Genomic DNA, 16389 nt, shown 5'->3' with positions numbered 1-16389 from the left:
TGACAAGGCAGATTCTTCATCTCCAGTATTTTCAGTGCAGCACATGTAGTCAATATGGACCAACATAGACCATTAATACGGCCAAGACTCTACTTGGAGCTGTATTTTGTGAACACAACCCTGAAAGATGCAGATGGCAGTCCACTTCCTGGATTTTAATTTTGTCTTCATTAGTAAGCGATTTCACAACTTTTTCAGTATCCATAACTGGGCTACCCCAAGACAAATATTAAATACAGTAGAGACAATACACGACACTCAGTGAGATATCGAGGGACAGGTATTAGAGCTCCCTCTAGCGGATTGACCTGAGAACTACTGATTCTGTCATAAGAGCACGTGTATTTGTGTGTGAAGTTTTTGGTGTTATTTATACGTTTTCAGTGAGTTGACATAATTAAATAGTAGCGTGTGTCATTCCTTGATATCTCCTCTCAACATGAGGGGAAAGGTATGTGCTGTGTTTGGCTGCAGTAACTATGAAGTAGAGAAGAATGCACGTTTTTTTTCCGTTCCCCTCGTGACAAGGAAATGTAAGTACTATTGTGTTTGCATATATATTCTTCCAGTGACAAAGACATTTTTATAGTACTTCATAATCTTCTGACCTGCTCAACCCATATTTTAACTGGCTTAAAATATAATACCGGTACGCTTATTTTATTGTATAGTGCAGCAGTTAACCTTCAATACCGATGTGTTGTTGTAGGTGTGATCTGTGGGTTTGATTTAATTCAGGAAAATACATATGCACATGAGTGTGGCTGGTTGTGTTCCAAGTTACCCCATTTGGAATGCCGTAATACGTTGTCAAGCACTGAAGAAAATATGGGTGATTTAAGAAATGTACATATTTTGTTGAAACAATATGATGATGCAAATTTGCTTTAACCCTAATGTAATGGCATTATGGCAAGTATTGCGTATAGGGAAAGTATGAATTTTTTTTTGAGGCTAAATTTATAGATTTTCTTTCTGTTAGTAGACTTCAAGTTAAAAGGAAAATTGTACAGCTCTTAACTGAATTTTTTTTTTTTTGCTAGGGGCTTTACGTCGCACCGACACAGATAGGTCTTATGGCGACGATGGGATAGGAAAGGCCTAGGAGTTGGAAGGAAGCGGCCGTGGCCTTAATTAAGGTACAGCCCCAGCATTTGCCTGGTGTGAAAATGGGAAACCACGGAAAACCATCTTCAGGGCTGCCGATAGTGGGATTCGAACCTACTATCTCCCGGATGCAAGCTCACAGCCGCGCGCCTCTACGCGCACGGCCAACTCGCCCGGTAACTGAAAATTCATTGAATCATATGTGTAAGGAATGTACCAATATTTTTGTTGACAAGTGTTTTAATATGATGATACAATGCTTTTAAATGAGAAAAAAAATGTAGCCGTGAACGTTCAGGCAGGAATTCTAAAGGTAAAAAAGTAATGCATAAATGAAAGATCAAGCCCTTTCACAGCAGTCCATTTCACATCTTGATTATATATCTAATTTCAGTCTTTAAAAAATAACTTGTTAAATAATTCTTCATTCATTTATCCAGAATGAAATACAAGAACGAACAGTCTTACTGGGTTATTCGGAAATATCACTACAAACTGGCACGCTAACAGCTTGCTGCCCGAAAGTGTAATTTACCCTGTAAACTTCAGGAATTCAAGGGTTTTCCCATTTTTGCACAACTTTCCCCGACATGAATCCTGTGGCATAGGGCTCTTATCTCTGTTAGAAATAACATTTCTCTCACAACAGATGACAAAGAACATTTTCAGGACTACATATAATTTAACTAACAAAGTTTTATTCCACCTACTCAATACTTTACAATAATTGCAATGCCTATGTATACATTACATTGTAATGTACTCTTAATTCAATACGGAACCAAACATGAAATACATAACCTTGGACTTTCAAGACTACGAAAAATGTGACTGTACAAAGCAATAACATTTGTGATGCGATAAGTGAGGCATATTTATATAAATTTAATAGGACGTGATTCAGGACTTTGAATGTACGATGTGCACTAACAAGGTTTCACTGTATATACATATTTTTATGTGACTGTAACAAACTGCCAGCCGGCCCCGTGGTGTAGGGGTAGCGTGCCGGCCTCTTACCCGGAGGCCCCAGGTTCGATTCCCGGCCAGGCCAGGGATTTTTACCTGGACCTGCGGGCTGGTTCGAGGTCCACTCAGCCTACGTGATTAGAACTAGGGAGCTATCTGACGGTGAGATAGCGGCCCCGGTCTAGAAAGCCAAGAATAACGGCCGAGAGGATTCGTCGTGCTGACCACACGACACCGCGTAATCTGCAGGCCTTCGGGCTGAGAAGCGGTCGCTTGGTAGGCCAAGGCCCTTCAAGGGCTGTAGTGCCATGGGTTTTGGTTTGGTAACAAACTGCCAACAAATTAATTGGATCATTACACTTTCCTTTTTTCCATGACCGTAACTATTATGATTTTGATGTAAACATATTCCTTTCTTCTTGTTTAGAATATAGATTGTGACAACGAATGTATGAAATATGTGAAGGGGACAAATACAATAACATAACGAAACTACAGTTTAATGGTATTTTGCTAGGAAGATCTGGGCGATGAATGATGTGGGGAAAATGACTCTGTACACAAGTATCATGGTGAACGAGAGTGGACAACATTGGCTCATCATTCTAATGGGGGAGTATGGTGATTTAAGTTGGACGAAATGGTACAGGTGAAGACGAGACAGGATGAAGACTGGGGAAAGAGTGGGGTGTGCCTTTAAGGACTTCGGTTGGGGGGGATGGGCTTGGTTGAGGGCACGGAGTACGACTCGTTGGAAGTGGAGGAGGATGTAGGAATCCAGTTAGGAAAAGGGGAAGATATCATAGAGGTCAGACATGTGGAAGCAGAAGAGAAGGCGGAGGGCAAAACAGAAAATGTGACGCTCTATGGAAAAGAGTGGATGGTACTGGATAAGTTTGGAGTGGGCGACAGTTGCCCAGGCAGCAAGTCCGTAGGTAATGGGGCAATGGACAAAGGAAGAGTTAAGACCCTGAGCAGGCACAGGTCGTGGTCTTGGTTTTGAAATGAAGGAAGATCAAATGTTCATTGAAGAGGATTGTTAAGTATTTGAGATGGCGAGGATCACAGCTGCTGCTGAATCTCCAGCATTTGCAGCAGAATAGGAGGGACTGGGTTTTGGATGAATTGATTTTAAGGTGTCACCGGGCACACCAGGACATGAAGTAGTCTAGGTATGGTCGGAGAGATTAATAGATTTAACAGAGTAGAGAGGAGCGAGGATGATGGTTGCACGGGAGGTGGGAGTTGGGAAGATAAACAAAAAAGAGGGGTGGACATGGAGAGCCTTGTGAGGGGGAAGGAGGAAGCTGGAGATCTGAGTCGTATGGTTCAGATAAACCAGATGTAGGAGATAGGAGGGCAGGATACCAGACGGAGTCAAACGTGATTAGAAGGGTGGGACGAATGTGACGTAGGAGGTGGTCACTGGAGGATAGGCCAGCACGGAAGGCCAACTGGGAGCGGGAAGTAAATGGATACTGTGTAGATAAGGGTGGAGACGACAAATAAGGATTTGTCAAAGGCAGTGATAACCAGTCTACGTCTGAGGTGGTGGTGGTGATTTTTGTTTTAAGAGGAAGTACGACGACGTAATCATCCTCTCTGAACAAACTAGTGGAAAAGAAATTTAAAATAAAAACAAAATTATTTATTCAACAAAGGAATTTGGAAACGCAGTAAAAAATAAAACAAGAATTTATTGAATTGGGCCGAAAAATTACTGACGAATCAAAAGGGAACGTGTGTTCCCTGAGTAACAGTACACTTGTAATTTACATTCCCTTGATTAATCCACTGTCACACATAAAGCGGATGACGAGATCAACAGTAGCCTCATCATCGGCTAGTATGTGTTTGATGTAGATGTTGATTCCCATAGGGAACCTTAAATATTTGTCCTGAATGAGTAAATTTATAATACCAATATAATGGTCCGTTATTGGACATTATAAATTTTCCAGCTAACTCATTCTTGTTTGCCTGCGTTTCGCGTTACGAGGGCGAAACGCAGGCAAACAAGAATGAGTTAGCTGGAAAATATATAATGTCCAATAACGGACCATTATATTGGTATTATAGTATGTGTTTGAACGTTTCCTGCTGGCCAAGGCTCTGTCTTACGCCAGAGAGATCGGCGTACGTTGTGAGGATGTGGGCCACAGTGAAGTCGGCATAACAAGAACACACTGGGGCATCTTCCCTCTTTAGGAGATACAAGTGCGTAGATCGTAAATGACCTATCCTCAGCCTACACAATACTCTGGCCTCTCTCCGTGAAGGCCGGAAAAAGGACCGCCACACGGTAGTTGTCTTCTTAATTGCTCTCAGCATGTTGGGAGTTCAGATAGCTAGTCACCACGATTCCAAGAACGCCAGGATGGTACGACGTAGCTGAGAACAAATATCTTTAGCAGGTACATTGACAGGTCTTGAAGGTAAAATTACCACTTCCTTTGCAGTTTCATCCGCAAGTTCATTTCCCGCAATCCCAACATGGCTTGGAAGCCACGTGAAAGTGATTCCGGTGCCAGCGTCACTAGAAGGTAATGAATCTGCTGCACCAGTGGGTGTTGCGAGAAACTGGCTTCAATAGACTGCAGAGAGCTTAACGAGTCAGTGCACATAAGAAAGTGACTTTTTCGTCACCCAGTGCAAACTGTAGAGCCTCTAAGATGGAGTGAAGCTCCGCAATATACACGCTACATACACTAGGAAGCAAGATCTTCGTGCTCATATCATCGGTGACAAAAGAGCAACCAACATTACCTCCGATTTTTTAACCACCCTTGAAGATATGTCTCATGGCCGGATATTGGTGAACGAAGTCCTGGAAATACCTCCGATAAACGGAGGAATCTGTCTTCACCTTGGGTCCACGGTTTAGATCTAGACGTATTTCCGGTTGTGGAACTAACCACGGAGGTACCTTGCTAAAAATTGTTCAAGACAACCACCAATATCGATATTCAAATCACGACACAAGCTATCAATTCAAAACCCAACCGGCCGTGTGGCATTCGGCCGGTTTAGGTACCTCTGGTGATCATCATCATCGTCATCGTCATCATCAATGTCTCACTCCAGTCGCCCGGCTGTGGTTAACAAGCCTCCTCCACTCCTTTCTGTCCTTCCACTTTTTCTGTTCCATTACTTCCGCCACATCCAATCCAGCTTCTCTAATATCCTTCGAAATCTGATCCATCCACCTTCTTCTCGATCTTCCATCTGGTCTCTTTCCCTTAACTTCTCTTTCCAATTCCCTTCTTGCTACCCGTTCATTTCCCATTCTTTTTACATGTCCAAACCATCTCAGTCTTGCTTTCTGTATCTTCTGTACTAATAACAGTTCTATATTTAGCTCTTCTCTGATTTTAATATTTTGAATTCTATCTCTTCTTGTCTTTTTAACTGATGTTCTTAAGAATTTCATTTCTACTGCTTGGATCTTACTATCTTGTCCCTTATTAGTTACCAGCGTTTCTAGTCTGTATGTTACAGTTGGTATGAAATACTGTTTATAGAATGTTAATTTTGTTCTCTTGGGTTCTTTAACATACCATAAAAGCTCTCTGACTTGATGATAAAATGTTGTACCTTTACTTACTCTGTTATTAATTTCAGGGTTGATTTCATTACTTCCATTAATAAAGCTACCCAGATAATATGTCAACTGTTCTACATTCTCTAACCGTTCTCAGTCTATGTTCACTTGGCTTCTCTTATTCACAGTGCATGACTACAGTTTTCTTTTTTTTTTTACCAATTACCATTCCAAACTCCTTCAGATTTTCATTCCAAACGTCCAGTCTCCTTTGTACTTCCTTTTCTTCCTTTCCCCAAATCAGCAAATACCAAAGCATTCATTTCATCACTACTGATACTCTGTTTTACACATTTTATGATTTCATCCATCAATATAATAAACAATAATGGCAACAGTGCACTTCCTTGCTTGAGACTTTTTTTTTTTTTTGCATAAAATGTTTCAGTCACCACTCCCCACTTGTACACTGCTTTTCCTCTCATGATACAACATTTTTATCTTGTTAATTAATGATTTTTGTACATTCTTTTGCAGTAGACATTCCCATACATGTTTTCTCTTAACTGTACCATAAGCTTTTTCCAAACCCAAAAATACGAAGATAATTTCCTTGTTCCTTTCCAGATGTTTTTCCATTATCGTTTGTACTGTAAATATCAAGTCTACTGTCGATCTATTCGGTCTAAAGCCATACTGTTCGTCCTCTGTGTTTCTATTATATCCCTCAGTCTTTTGTCTATAACTTTCACCACTATTTTTAGCCCATGTGATAATATGGTAATACCTCTATAATTTTTACATTTCTTCCCATTTCCTTTTTTGAATAGTGGTACAATGCTTCCTCGTTGCCAGTCTTGAGGTATCCTTTCATCCTTCCATATGGCATTGAGGGCTCTGTATAGCCACTGTAGTCGAATGTTTCCTGCTGCCTTAATCATATCAGCATGGAATTAGTCTTTTCCACTTGCTTTACCTTTAGTGATTGCTTTCACTGCCTTTTCAAGTTCCAACCACGTTACAGGTTCTCTTGTTTTTTTTCTCTCTACCTTTTCCATTTTCTTATCGCCTTCTTCCTTCGAGCTGTCATCCTCATGATAAAGTTTTTCAAATTACTTTGCCATCACCTTCTGAAGACCCTTTTCGTCATGTACTATGGATCCATCTTCTCTAACGCCATGTTTTTTTCTTGATTTATTCTTTTTGTTTTTATTACTCTGTATAATAGTTTCTGATTTCCTCGATTATCTTGCTCAATTTAGTTGGTAAACTCTCCCCAACACTTCTTCTTTTCTTCCTTGATATTCCTCTTTACTTGTAGTTTCAATTTTTTGTATTCCACATGTAACCTTTCTATCTTAATCTCATCCCACTGATACAATGTTTGTTTTTCTTTATCCATTTTTCTTCACCTTGTTCCTTTCTTTTATTTCTTTTTTATTTATTTTCTCTCGCCTCCACCGTGTCTCCTTTCCCTTAACCATTGCTTTTGTTTTTCCGCATACCTCATTTGCTGCTTCCACAAATGTCTGTCTTAAATTCTCCACTTCGTATTTCCGTGTTAGGCAACTTCCTTTCTATACAATCTTGGAATGCCATTCTTTTATCCTCCTCCTCCAATTCCCAAATCCTGATCTTTGGTTTCTTCTTCAATACAATTTTAGGGAGTTTTTACTTGTTTTAATTCCACAATCAATAATCTATGATCACCTTCCATACTTTCACTGGAGATTATCTTCATATTCATGACGTATCTCCCCCATTCTCGGTCTGTTATCATAAAATCGATGAGTGTTCCGTACTGTCCATCCCAACTATATCGTCTGATCTTATGGCTATTCCTCTTCATAAACCATGTGTTCTTTATTATCAGGTTATTCCTGATACAGAAGTCCAACAGTTTCTCTCCATCTTCATTTCTACAGCCATACCCATGTGGGCCCAGAACATTCTATCAGTTCCCACATGAACATTCAGATCTCCCATTATCATGTTCCCATATGTGTTTCCAGTTCATTGAGGAACTCTTCTTTTTCTTCCACGCTACATCCTCTGGTGGTATTGGGTACTAAAGATGCATTGATAGCCTGGATGTGGCGACATTTCACGAATTTTGGCAGAGTATGTGAGGAGTAATTGCTGCCTCCTTATCCGTAAAGGTGGAACTCCTGCTTCAGCGAGTAGATTGGAAATGGGGCTAGTACGGAAAACTCCCGTTGCCAGCCTAACTCCACTATGATGTATACTATCTAAAAGGCTCAGCGTAGATTTTGATGCTGAGCCATAAGCCGCACTTCCATGGTCAATTCAGGAGAGGACTATTGCCGTGAAAATTCGTAGCGGCACCGCACAGTCAGCACCCCATGAAGTGTTGCTGAGAAACTTAAACATCTTAAGTCTCTTCAGGCAGGCAACCTACAAATGACAGATGTGAGGCTGCCAGGTTAGTCTCTTATCAAAATGGAGACCCAGGATTCTGCAGATGTCTACCACTGGTAAGACACTGTTTCACAAGCGGAGCTTTGGTTCAGGATGCACAAGCCGACATCGACAGAAGTGTACAACTGAGGTTTTCGAAGCTGAGAATCGAAAACCATATCACAGGGCCCATCTGTCGACTCAGTTAATAGCTTGCTGTAGCTGTCTCTCAGAAAAAGCCCTCCTTCCGGAGCTGTAATGTAGAGCTAAGTCGTCTACATACAGCGATGGAACGACTGCGGGCCCAGCAGCGGCAACTATGCCATTGATGGCGATTGCGAACAGCGTGACACTCAGAACAGATACCTGAGGTACTCCATTTTCCTGAACATAATACTGAGAAAATGCAATCCCTACTCTGAGTCTAAAGGGCTGGAAGGACATGAAGTTCTCAATAAATGTTGGCAAATTTCCCCGAAATCCTCACTGGTGTAAAGTGGAGAGAATTCCATAACGGCATGCAGTATCGTAAGTTTTCTCTAGATCAAAAAACGTGGCGACTAGGTGTTCCTTCCGGAGAAAGGCCTCCTGAATGGTGCTCTCCAGCCTGACCAGATGATCAGTGACAGACCAATGAGAGCGGAGGCCACATTGGTGGTTAGACAAGAGACCTTCCTTTTCCATGGCCCACACAAGACGCCAATTAACCATCCTTTCAAATAGCTTAAGAAGGCCATTTTTAAGGCATATTAGCCTATAACTATCTAGGAGTTTTGGATCTTTACCTGGCTTCGGAATTGGTATCACAATTTGCTAACACCACTGAGATAGAAACACTCCCTCACTCCATATTCTCTTGAATAGGGTGAGGATATCCTTGAGACATCTGTCACTCTGTGGATTTTGACCAGTCCAGGAGTCGTAACTCTACATAGCGCAAGTGCACTCCACAACTCCCACTCCGTGAAAGGCACGTTGTAGGGATGTGAAGCACTAGAGGCGAAGGAGAGATGCTGTGCCTCTGCTTCATGCTTAATTGGTAGAAATGGTAGGTCGTATCTCTCCGAGCTGGACGTAATTGGGAAATGTGACGCGATATGGTCTGCAATGACTGAAGGAATCATAACAATATCTCAATTAATGGAGATACCGGGGACTGAGGGCACATTCTGTACTCCAACAATACCGTGGAGTTTTGTCCATACTTGTGATGACGGAGTATGTGCCGTCATGGGAGACACATACTTTTCCCACGTAACTTTCTTACTTTTTGAATAAAAAAAACAGGCCTTCATGCGCAGACGCTTAAATGTGACATGACTGGCAATCGTAGGATTCTGACGATAATGCTTTAAAGATAATACAGATGTTGATTCCCAAAGGGAATTTGAAATATTTGTCCCGAATGAGTAAATTTATAATACCAATATAATGGTCCGTTACTGGACATTATAAATTTTCCAGCTAACTCATTCTTGGTTGCCTGCGTTTCGCCCTTGTGTGCTAAGTTAGGCTCATCAGTTGGGACTTAGCACACCACCCAAGACGCAAGGCTAGTGCATAGTGTGGAGGCCACTGCATAGGCTACTTGAAGCCACCAGCAGTACCAATGCACCATGAGAGCTATGTCTCATTTCCAAAATTTGATGCCTGCCTGGCCATCAGATAATACAGATGATGATTCCCAAAGGGAATTTAAAATATTTGTCCCGAATGAGTAAATGCAGTGGCCTCCACGGTATGCACTAGCCTTGCGTCTTGGGTGGTGTGCTAAGTCCCAACTGATGAGCCTAACTTAGCACACGAGGGCGAAACGCAGGCAACCAAGAATGAGTTAGCTGGAAAATTTATAATGTCCAATAACGGACCATTATATTGGTATTAATGCTTTAAAGCCCGTCAACGATCACATATGGCTGATGCAATTTTGTCTGTCCACCATGTGACCTGTTTCCGGCGACGAATACCGGATTCTGCAGCAGTCAATATTCCGGTAGTAATGGAAGAAACGGGGTCACCAACAGACTCCAGCACATCATCAGCCATCACTGTGCGTTTGGTAAATTCTGGCCAATTTGCCTGCCAAAGTAACCAGCGCTTTGGTACTTCGGACTGTCTTTGATTCAAGGTAGATAGAATTATCGGGAAGTGGTCACTATCACAGAGCTTGTCGTGTACTTGCCACCGTAGCAGGGGAACTAGCGCACGGCTGCACGAAGTTACATCCAGGTGTGAAAATGTGCCGTGTGCGCTGCTGAAATGTGTTGGTTCCCCTGTATTATTGATATTTAGAAATTTCATGATCCATATTGAAGTGGGATTACAATAATTGAAATTAATTAATAGGGGTCCTCCTATTCAATACACAAACATATATTAATGTGAATCAATCACATGTCGTTCATATGAGGTACTAGTTTTGGCACTAAACTTTTGCCATAATCAGCCACAGTCAAATCAAGCAAACTTAATAACTGGAAACAACCTTAAAACACACTGTAACGCCTACATAGAATAATATTAAATATGATACACAATATTGTGCTTCAGTATAAATCTTTTTAAAATGACGATGACACTGTTATTTTGTACATATGGTGGTTTGTCCAGCTTGTATATGTTCTTTGATCTTGTTGAAATTACGCTGCAGAGTTTAAAGTCATACGAAGTTAACACTTTGTTTGATCTAAGTTCTTGTAGTCACCGTCCACGATAACGATTGTTTCAGTCTCCATCGTCTCCTTACAAGAGGGAGACGTGGTGACTGGGCACTCTGCAGACGGTGATCATTGACTGCGAGCAGTGGACCTTCTTCCTTGGAGACATCGTGTTCCCTCACTCCTGCCCACCGTTTTCGAACACTTTGGAGGAGAGATGGCAGATGATTTGCCAGGCTTTCTTGGGGATCCTGGGACCCCCGGTCTCGTAGGAGAAGGTTTCTTCTCCAAACGTGTAGGGGAGCATTTAGGCTTCTCTTTTCCCTCCTTTTCCAGGACAGTTGAAGGATGGCTGGAAGGTGATTTTCCAGCCTTTGTTGAGGAAGTCTTTTCCCCCCGCCCTTGTGAGGGAGGACTTTCCAGCCGAATGTGTCTGGGAAGAGTTCTTCCGAGACATCTTCGGCAATGACGTGCTTGCTGACTGTTGAACCTGTGGTTTGACGACTACTTGCTGGGCACTTTAAGTTTGCACAGTTGATGGTGGGACAGAGGGTACAAAACTTACGGGAGATATGCGTACACTAGCGGCCTTCTCTGCAAAGGAGACGGAGAATTCCAGAGGAGCCACTGATTTATACTTCTTCCGTGCCTCTGGATAAGAAAGTTTATCCAGAGTCTTAATCTCCTGGATATTTTTCTCTTGTTTAAATGTAGGGCATTCCTTGACCGAGGGGCGCGGTCCCCAGTGCAGTTAACGCACACTGGTGGTGGTGTGCACTCTGCACCAGCATGCGCTGCTTTTCCATATGCCCCGCATATTGCTGATCCCTAGCAGCGTGGCCAAACCACTGGCAGTTGTAGCACCTCATGTGGCCCAACAGTAAGTGTGTACATCGATACCGTAAGTTTCTCTAGATCGTGTTGTAGAGGTTGTCACCGACGCGCCTCTTAAGATGTTTAACATCGGACACACCTCTACGAGCAAGGCTCCTGATTAGGTCATCATCGGAGGCCTTAATCAAGTCCCTACGAAAGATAGGGACTTGTGGCTCTCAATCTTAACTGGCAATGGCCCAAACATTGTGGCTTCTAGTAACTGTTTACTCTGCACAAGCGTACTAGTCTTAATGAGTACGCTACCATCCCGCAATTTCCTCATTCCATCTACTTCACCAACAAGACCTTCCACAGCATTGCTTATCAGGAACGGGTTCTCTTGAAGAAAGCTCTGTCCATCGATTCTGGTCGCAATGTGGCAGACGCTCTTCACAAACTTCCTTACTGGACAGGTCAACACGACTGGAACATTTACGTTTCCTAACTGAACAATTAAAGGACACAGTTTTAAGGCCTGCAGCCTTAGATGAATCAAAACCAAACTCAAAAACCATGCATAGTCCCACGAGTACCCTTCGCCAGAGCCCTGACGTACCGAAGTCAAGGCTATATGCTCCAGAGGGTGCCAAGTATCTGGAGGGGAGTCGCTAAGAACTACTCACCCAGTAGCCATACATCACCTCGCCACGACCTGAAACTTGTGACTGGGGGATGGTTAAAACTACATAGAACTTTACTGCCTGAGGCAGAGAGATTGGCTAGACAGGAAGAGGAATGAAAGCAGAGAAGGTGAGAATAGAAGGGTAGAAATAGTAATGAAGAATAAAGAGCACAGGCACCTCTCAGGCAACTCGGGGGCACCTTGTTAGTCTGGCCCTACACCAAGGCCAATCCAGCATGGGTATCCCTGATCTGGCACAGCCCTTGGGATCAACAAGCACATAAGCCCCCATACCGACGTCAAGGTCATGGTCGAGGTTGTTTGTGCATTGTGGTGTGTTTCCAGGATGTAGCGTAAAAGGCGGTTCTGAGGATAAAGGGACAGAGTGCGCCTAGGATGGTGAGAGGGATCGGAGGAGCTTGACTGAGGAACACTGAACTGCCAACATGAGGTAGTTGTGACATGCAAGAATATGACTTCTTCTGCAGGAGAAAACCAGACCTGTAATTAGCACATCTGAAAAACCCAATGTTGCCATTTACGCTGACTGGTATGTTAGAGAATTATTATTATTATTATTATTAATAAGAAAAGCGCACAAACATGCAGACAGTTAAGGTTCATTGTTCTTTGCTATATTCCATTAATGATTTAGTGCGCTTGTGGCACTCGCTGAAGTGGTATATTAGAGAATGGCAACCCATGAAGGCCTCAAATTACTGACAATTTGTTTGTGCCTTCTTAAAGGAGCAGCTCCCATATTACAGTAATCAAAAGCCTCCAAAAACCATAAAACCAATAACATTATTCACAATCAGAAGCTGGTGCAGTACAAGTTTTATGTACTAGAACGTCTATGTCCCATATGCAGCCTGATGAACCTCAAAAGAAGAAACAGGTGTACAAGAACTGGGAGAGGATGTGGAGACAGCCTTCATTCTATCGACATGTGACTTGATATCTCCTCCATCTTCTTCTAGTACAGTACAAGGATGACTCACCTTCTCTTTGTTGAGGGCTCGTATTCGTTCCTCAGACAATCTCAGCTGGCCCTTGAGCTCGTTGTTTGCCATGATGATGTTATTTACATTTTCTAGTTTCTCCAAAGCCTCCATCAAATATGCATCTCGCTCTGCCAACTCTGCCATTTTTGCCTAAGTAACAATGAAATGAGAGGTAAGGCTACAACAGTATAACAATAGTTAAATATACCTTAGCAAATTACGTGCTATATGAATGTAGGTTCTAAGTGCTAATTGGATAATTAAGTTGTTTAGCATTTGTGTTTCTTCTTTAGTATGAACACTTAAATTGAAGATGGCATGCGGTGCATGTTCCAGATACTTACCACCACAAGACTCTTAAGAGAAACAATCTCAGCATCCTTCTTAATGAGAAGTTTCTTCAAGTCAGCAATATCTAGATCTGTCTCTGGAGGCAGTTGTTCTTCTTCCTCTTCGAGTCCAGCTACCAGCGGTTCTTCTTCTTCTTCTTCTTCCTTTTCTTCCTCTGTTACATCTTTTTCCACCTCAATCTTCTCCAAATCTTCATCTCCAACTAGTTCTTCTGACTCCTCTTCTTCCTTACCCACATCTTCTTCTGTTTCTTCGTCTTCAGTCACCAATGGTTTGGTAACATCTTCCTGTTCTTTCTCAGAAACTTCTTCTGCAGAGATCTAAAACAGAAAGAAACCAATATAGTTTGAGATTCATGCGACTAGTTTAGCGCCACTGCAGATAGTTGCTGATACCATCTAACAACACTCTCACCATACTAGCACCCCTTTTCACCTCATTCTTTGAGTAATGTTTCCTTCAAGTTTTGAGACTGATCTTAAATCTTGCCATACCTGCCAACTTTTAAAAAGGGCTATCAGTAAAACTCACACGCAACAAAAAATCGAACAATTTTCGACGTACCCCGGCTTAATCAAGAAGTTAATATAATGAACCACCTAATTGATACTTTATTTTTTGCCTCTGGCAAAACTGAATACATATTAACACTTACAGAACATGTTTCGACTACTTAGTGGTCATCTTCAGCTGTATAAAGAAAAAAAAACTAAGATGAAAAAACATTAGGATAATAAGCACAAGTGATACTCTTAGGTTATAATGAACAAAATTGCTGTGTTGACTGTTTGGCAGAAACAGAGACGGCCATACAAACCCTTCCAGTCGACATTCAGAATGACATACGGTACGAAGCAAAGAAAAAAATTCCCTCTGTAATTAAAGGATTACTGACCAATTCCTCAAATATTAAGATCGAGAAGGATCTTCAGCATAAAATTAGACAAAGTGACGTTGTGATAACGAAAGCCGATAAAGGCGGAACAGTGGTAATATTAAATGAAACCGAATACATTAAAAATACGGAAACTTTTTTCTCTAACAACAAATTTAAGGTAAGTGAGAAAGACCCCACCCTAAAAATTCAAAAGAATTTGAAAGGGATACTGAAGCAAAGCTCCTTCCTTTTTAACGACCAAGAAATTCAAAAACTCATAAATATAAATCCAGGACTTCCTAAAGCAAGAGCTATGCCTAAATTACATATAAAGGACGCACCTATGAGGCCTATAATAAATTTTCGGAGAAGTCCAACGTACAAAATATCCCAATTTATTCATAAGTTCTTGACCCAAAACTACGTTTTTTATACTAAATCTTCGATAAAAGACTCCAAAGAGTTCTGCATTGCTATTAAAGATTTCAAGTTAACTTCATCTCACGTAACAAGTTCCTTCGACATCAACGACATGTACACGAACATCCCTATTAAAGACACCATTGAGATTATAAAAACGAATTTATTAAATCAAATCAAATAAAATCAAATCAAAATCTCTTTATTTGCAAATGAGGTGTCTACCTCGGTGGCAAAAGGTACACTAAAATACATTGTCAAGCACTAAATTTTAAATTAACAAGAGACGAAGAAAATTTTCCTACAATACAATATTATACAATTTACGCTAATAACTTGTTCTATTAAACACACACGTCATCCTTAATAAATTTATATTGTTTACAAAATTCTACTTGTAATATCTTACAAACATAGTCAACTCATATACAGTATGTGAAATTACTTCTAATAATAATATACAACTGGTATAAGATTAAAATTAACATTGAATTTATTTACATATTTATATTTTAACCATTTTGGAACCTAAGTAGCATAACAACCTGCTGCGTCTTAACCAGAGCCCCTTTTGCCACCACTTTTCAGAGTTCCTGAAGGGCCTTCACAGCTACCGTAGCGGTCCCGTAGTCCCCACTGTACTTCACCCCTACAGGCAGTCCCCTACCTGGGCTGTCCAAACTCCATAGACCAGGGGATGAAATTAATTTAATCACACACATTTTTTATTTACAATATCCTGCACTGGTCGAATGCCTTCTAACATTTCATTTATTTTCTCTGTTGTTGTTTATTCTCTTCTTGAATATCTGTACAGATTTTGGAAAAGGATCAAACACTACCCCTGGTAAACTGTTCCACTCCTTCACACCCTTCCCAATGAATGAAAATTTACCCCAATCGCTTCTGCTAAAATTCCTTCTAATTTTATATTTGTGGTCAGTCCTGCCGATATAATTATTTTCCAACTGAAGCCTCTCAAGGATATCTCCCCATGCTTCTTCTCCTGTATAGTCTAGTTTTCTCCCTTCTCTTACTTAGTTTCCCACCCAAGTTCCTTTAACATTTCTGATACACTACTCTTTCTCCTGAAATCCCCTGTTACAAATCTTGCTGCTTTCCTCTGCACACTATCTATTTCTTTTATTAGGTATTCTTGTGAGGATCATAAACACTGTTTGCATATTCCAATAATGGACGAACCATACTCCAGTAACTTTTTTCTTTTAATTCTTTGTTGCATCCTTTACGTAGCCTCATTATGACATGTAACGATCTGTATGCTTTCCCAACAATATCATCAATATGACCCTTCCAGTGCAAATTACTTTCAAATCTCACACCTAAGTATTTGCACTTGCCATCTTTTCGGATAACTACCTCATCCAAAGTATATTCAAATTCAGTTTTAAAGCTCCTCTTTGTAAAAGTTGTAACAGTTGATTTGCCTCCATTAACCTTCATATTATTTTCTTCAACCCGTTGTTGGATACTCTCAGGGTCCCTTTGTAATTCTGAACAATCCTCAATGGTATTTATTTCCCTAT

General features: G+C 41.1%; 1 protein-coding gene across 1 annotated transcript in view; it reads right to left on the bottom strand.

Annotated features, from left to right (window-relative positions):
- The window catches only part of LOC136885639 (trichohyalin), a 193928-nt gene that overhangs the window by 136843 nt on the left and 40696 nt on the right, over positions 1-16389 (bottom strand). The window contains exons 4-5 of the mRNA XM_068230311.1: positions 13539-13865; positions 13192-13344 (exon numbers count right to left, since the gene is read on the bottom strand). Of these exons, the coding sequence (XP_068086412.1) occupies positions 13192-13344; positions 13539-13865 (480 nt within the window). The remainder of the gene's footprint in view (positions 1-13191; positions 13345-13538; positions 13866-16389) is intronic.

Source organism: Anabrus simplex, chromosome 14 (assembly GCF_040414725.1).
Source record: "Anabrus simplex isolate iqAnaSimp1 chromosome 14, ASM4041472v1, whole genome shotgun sequence".
Taxonomy (NCBI): Eukaryota; Metazoa; Arthropoda; class Insecta; order Orthoptera; family Tettigoniidae; genus Anabrus; species Anabrus simplex.
The sequence above is the reverse complement of the archived record's forward strand: the minus strand, read 5'-3'. Positions and strand labels throughout refer to the sequence as shown.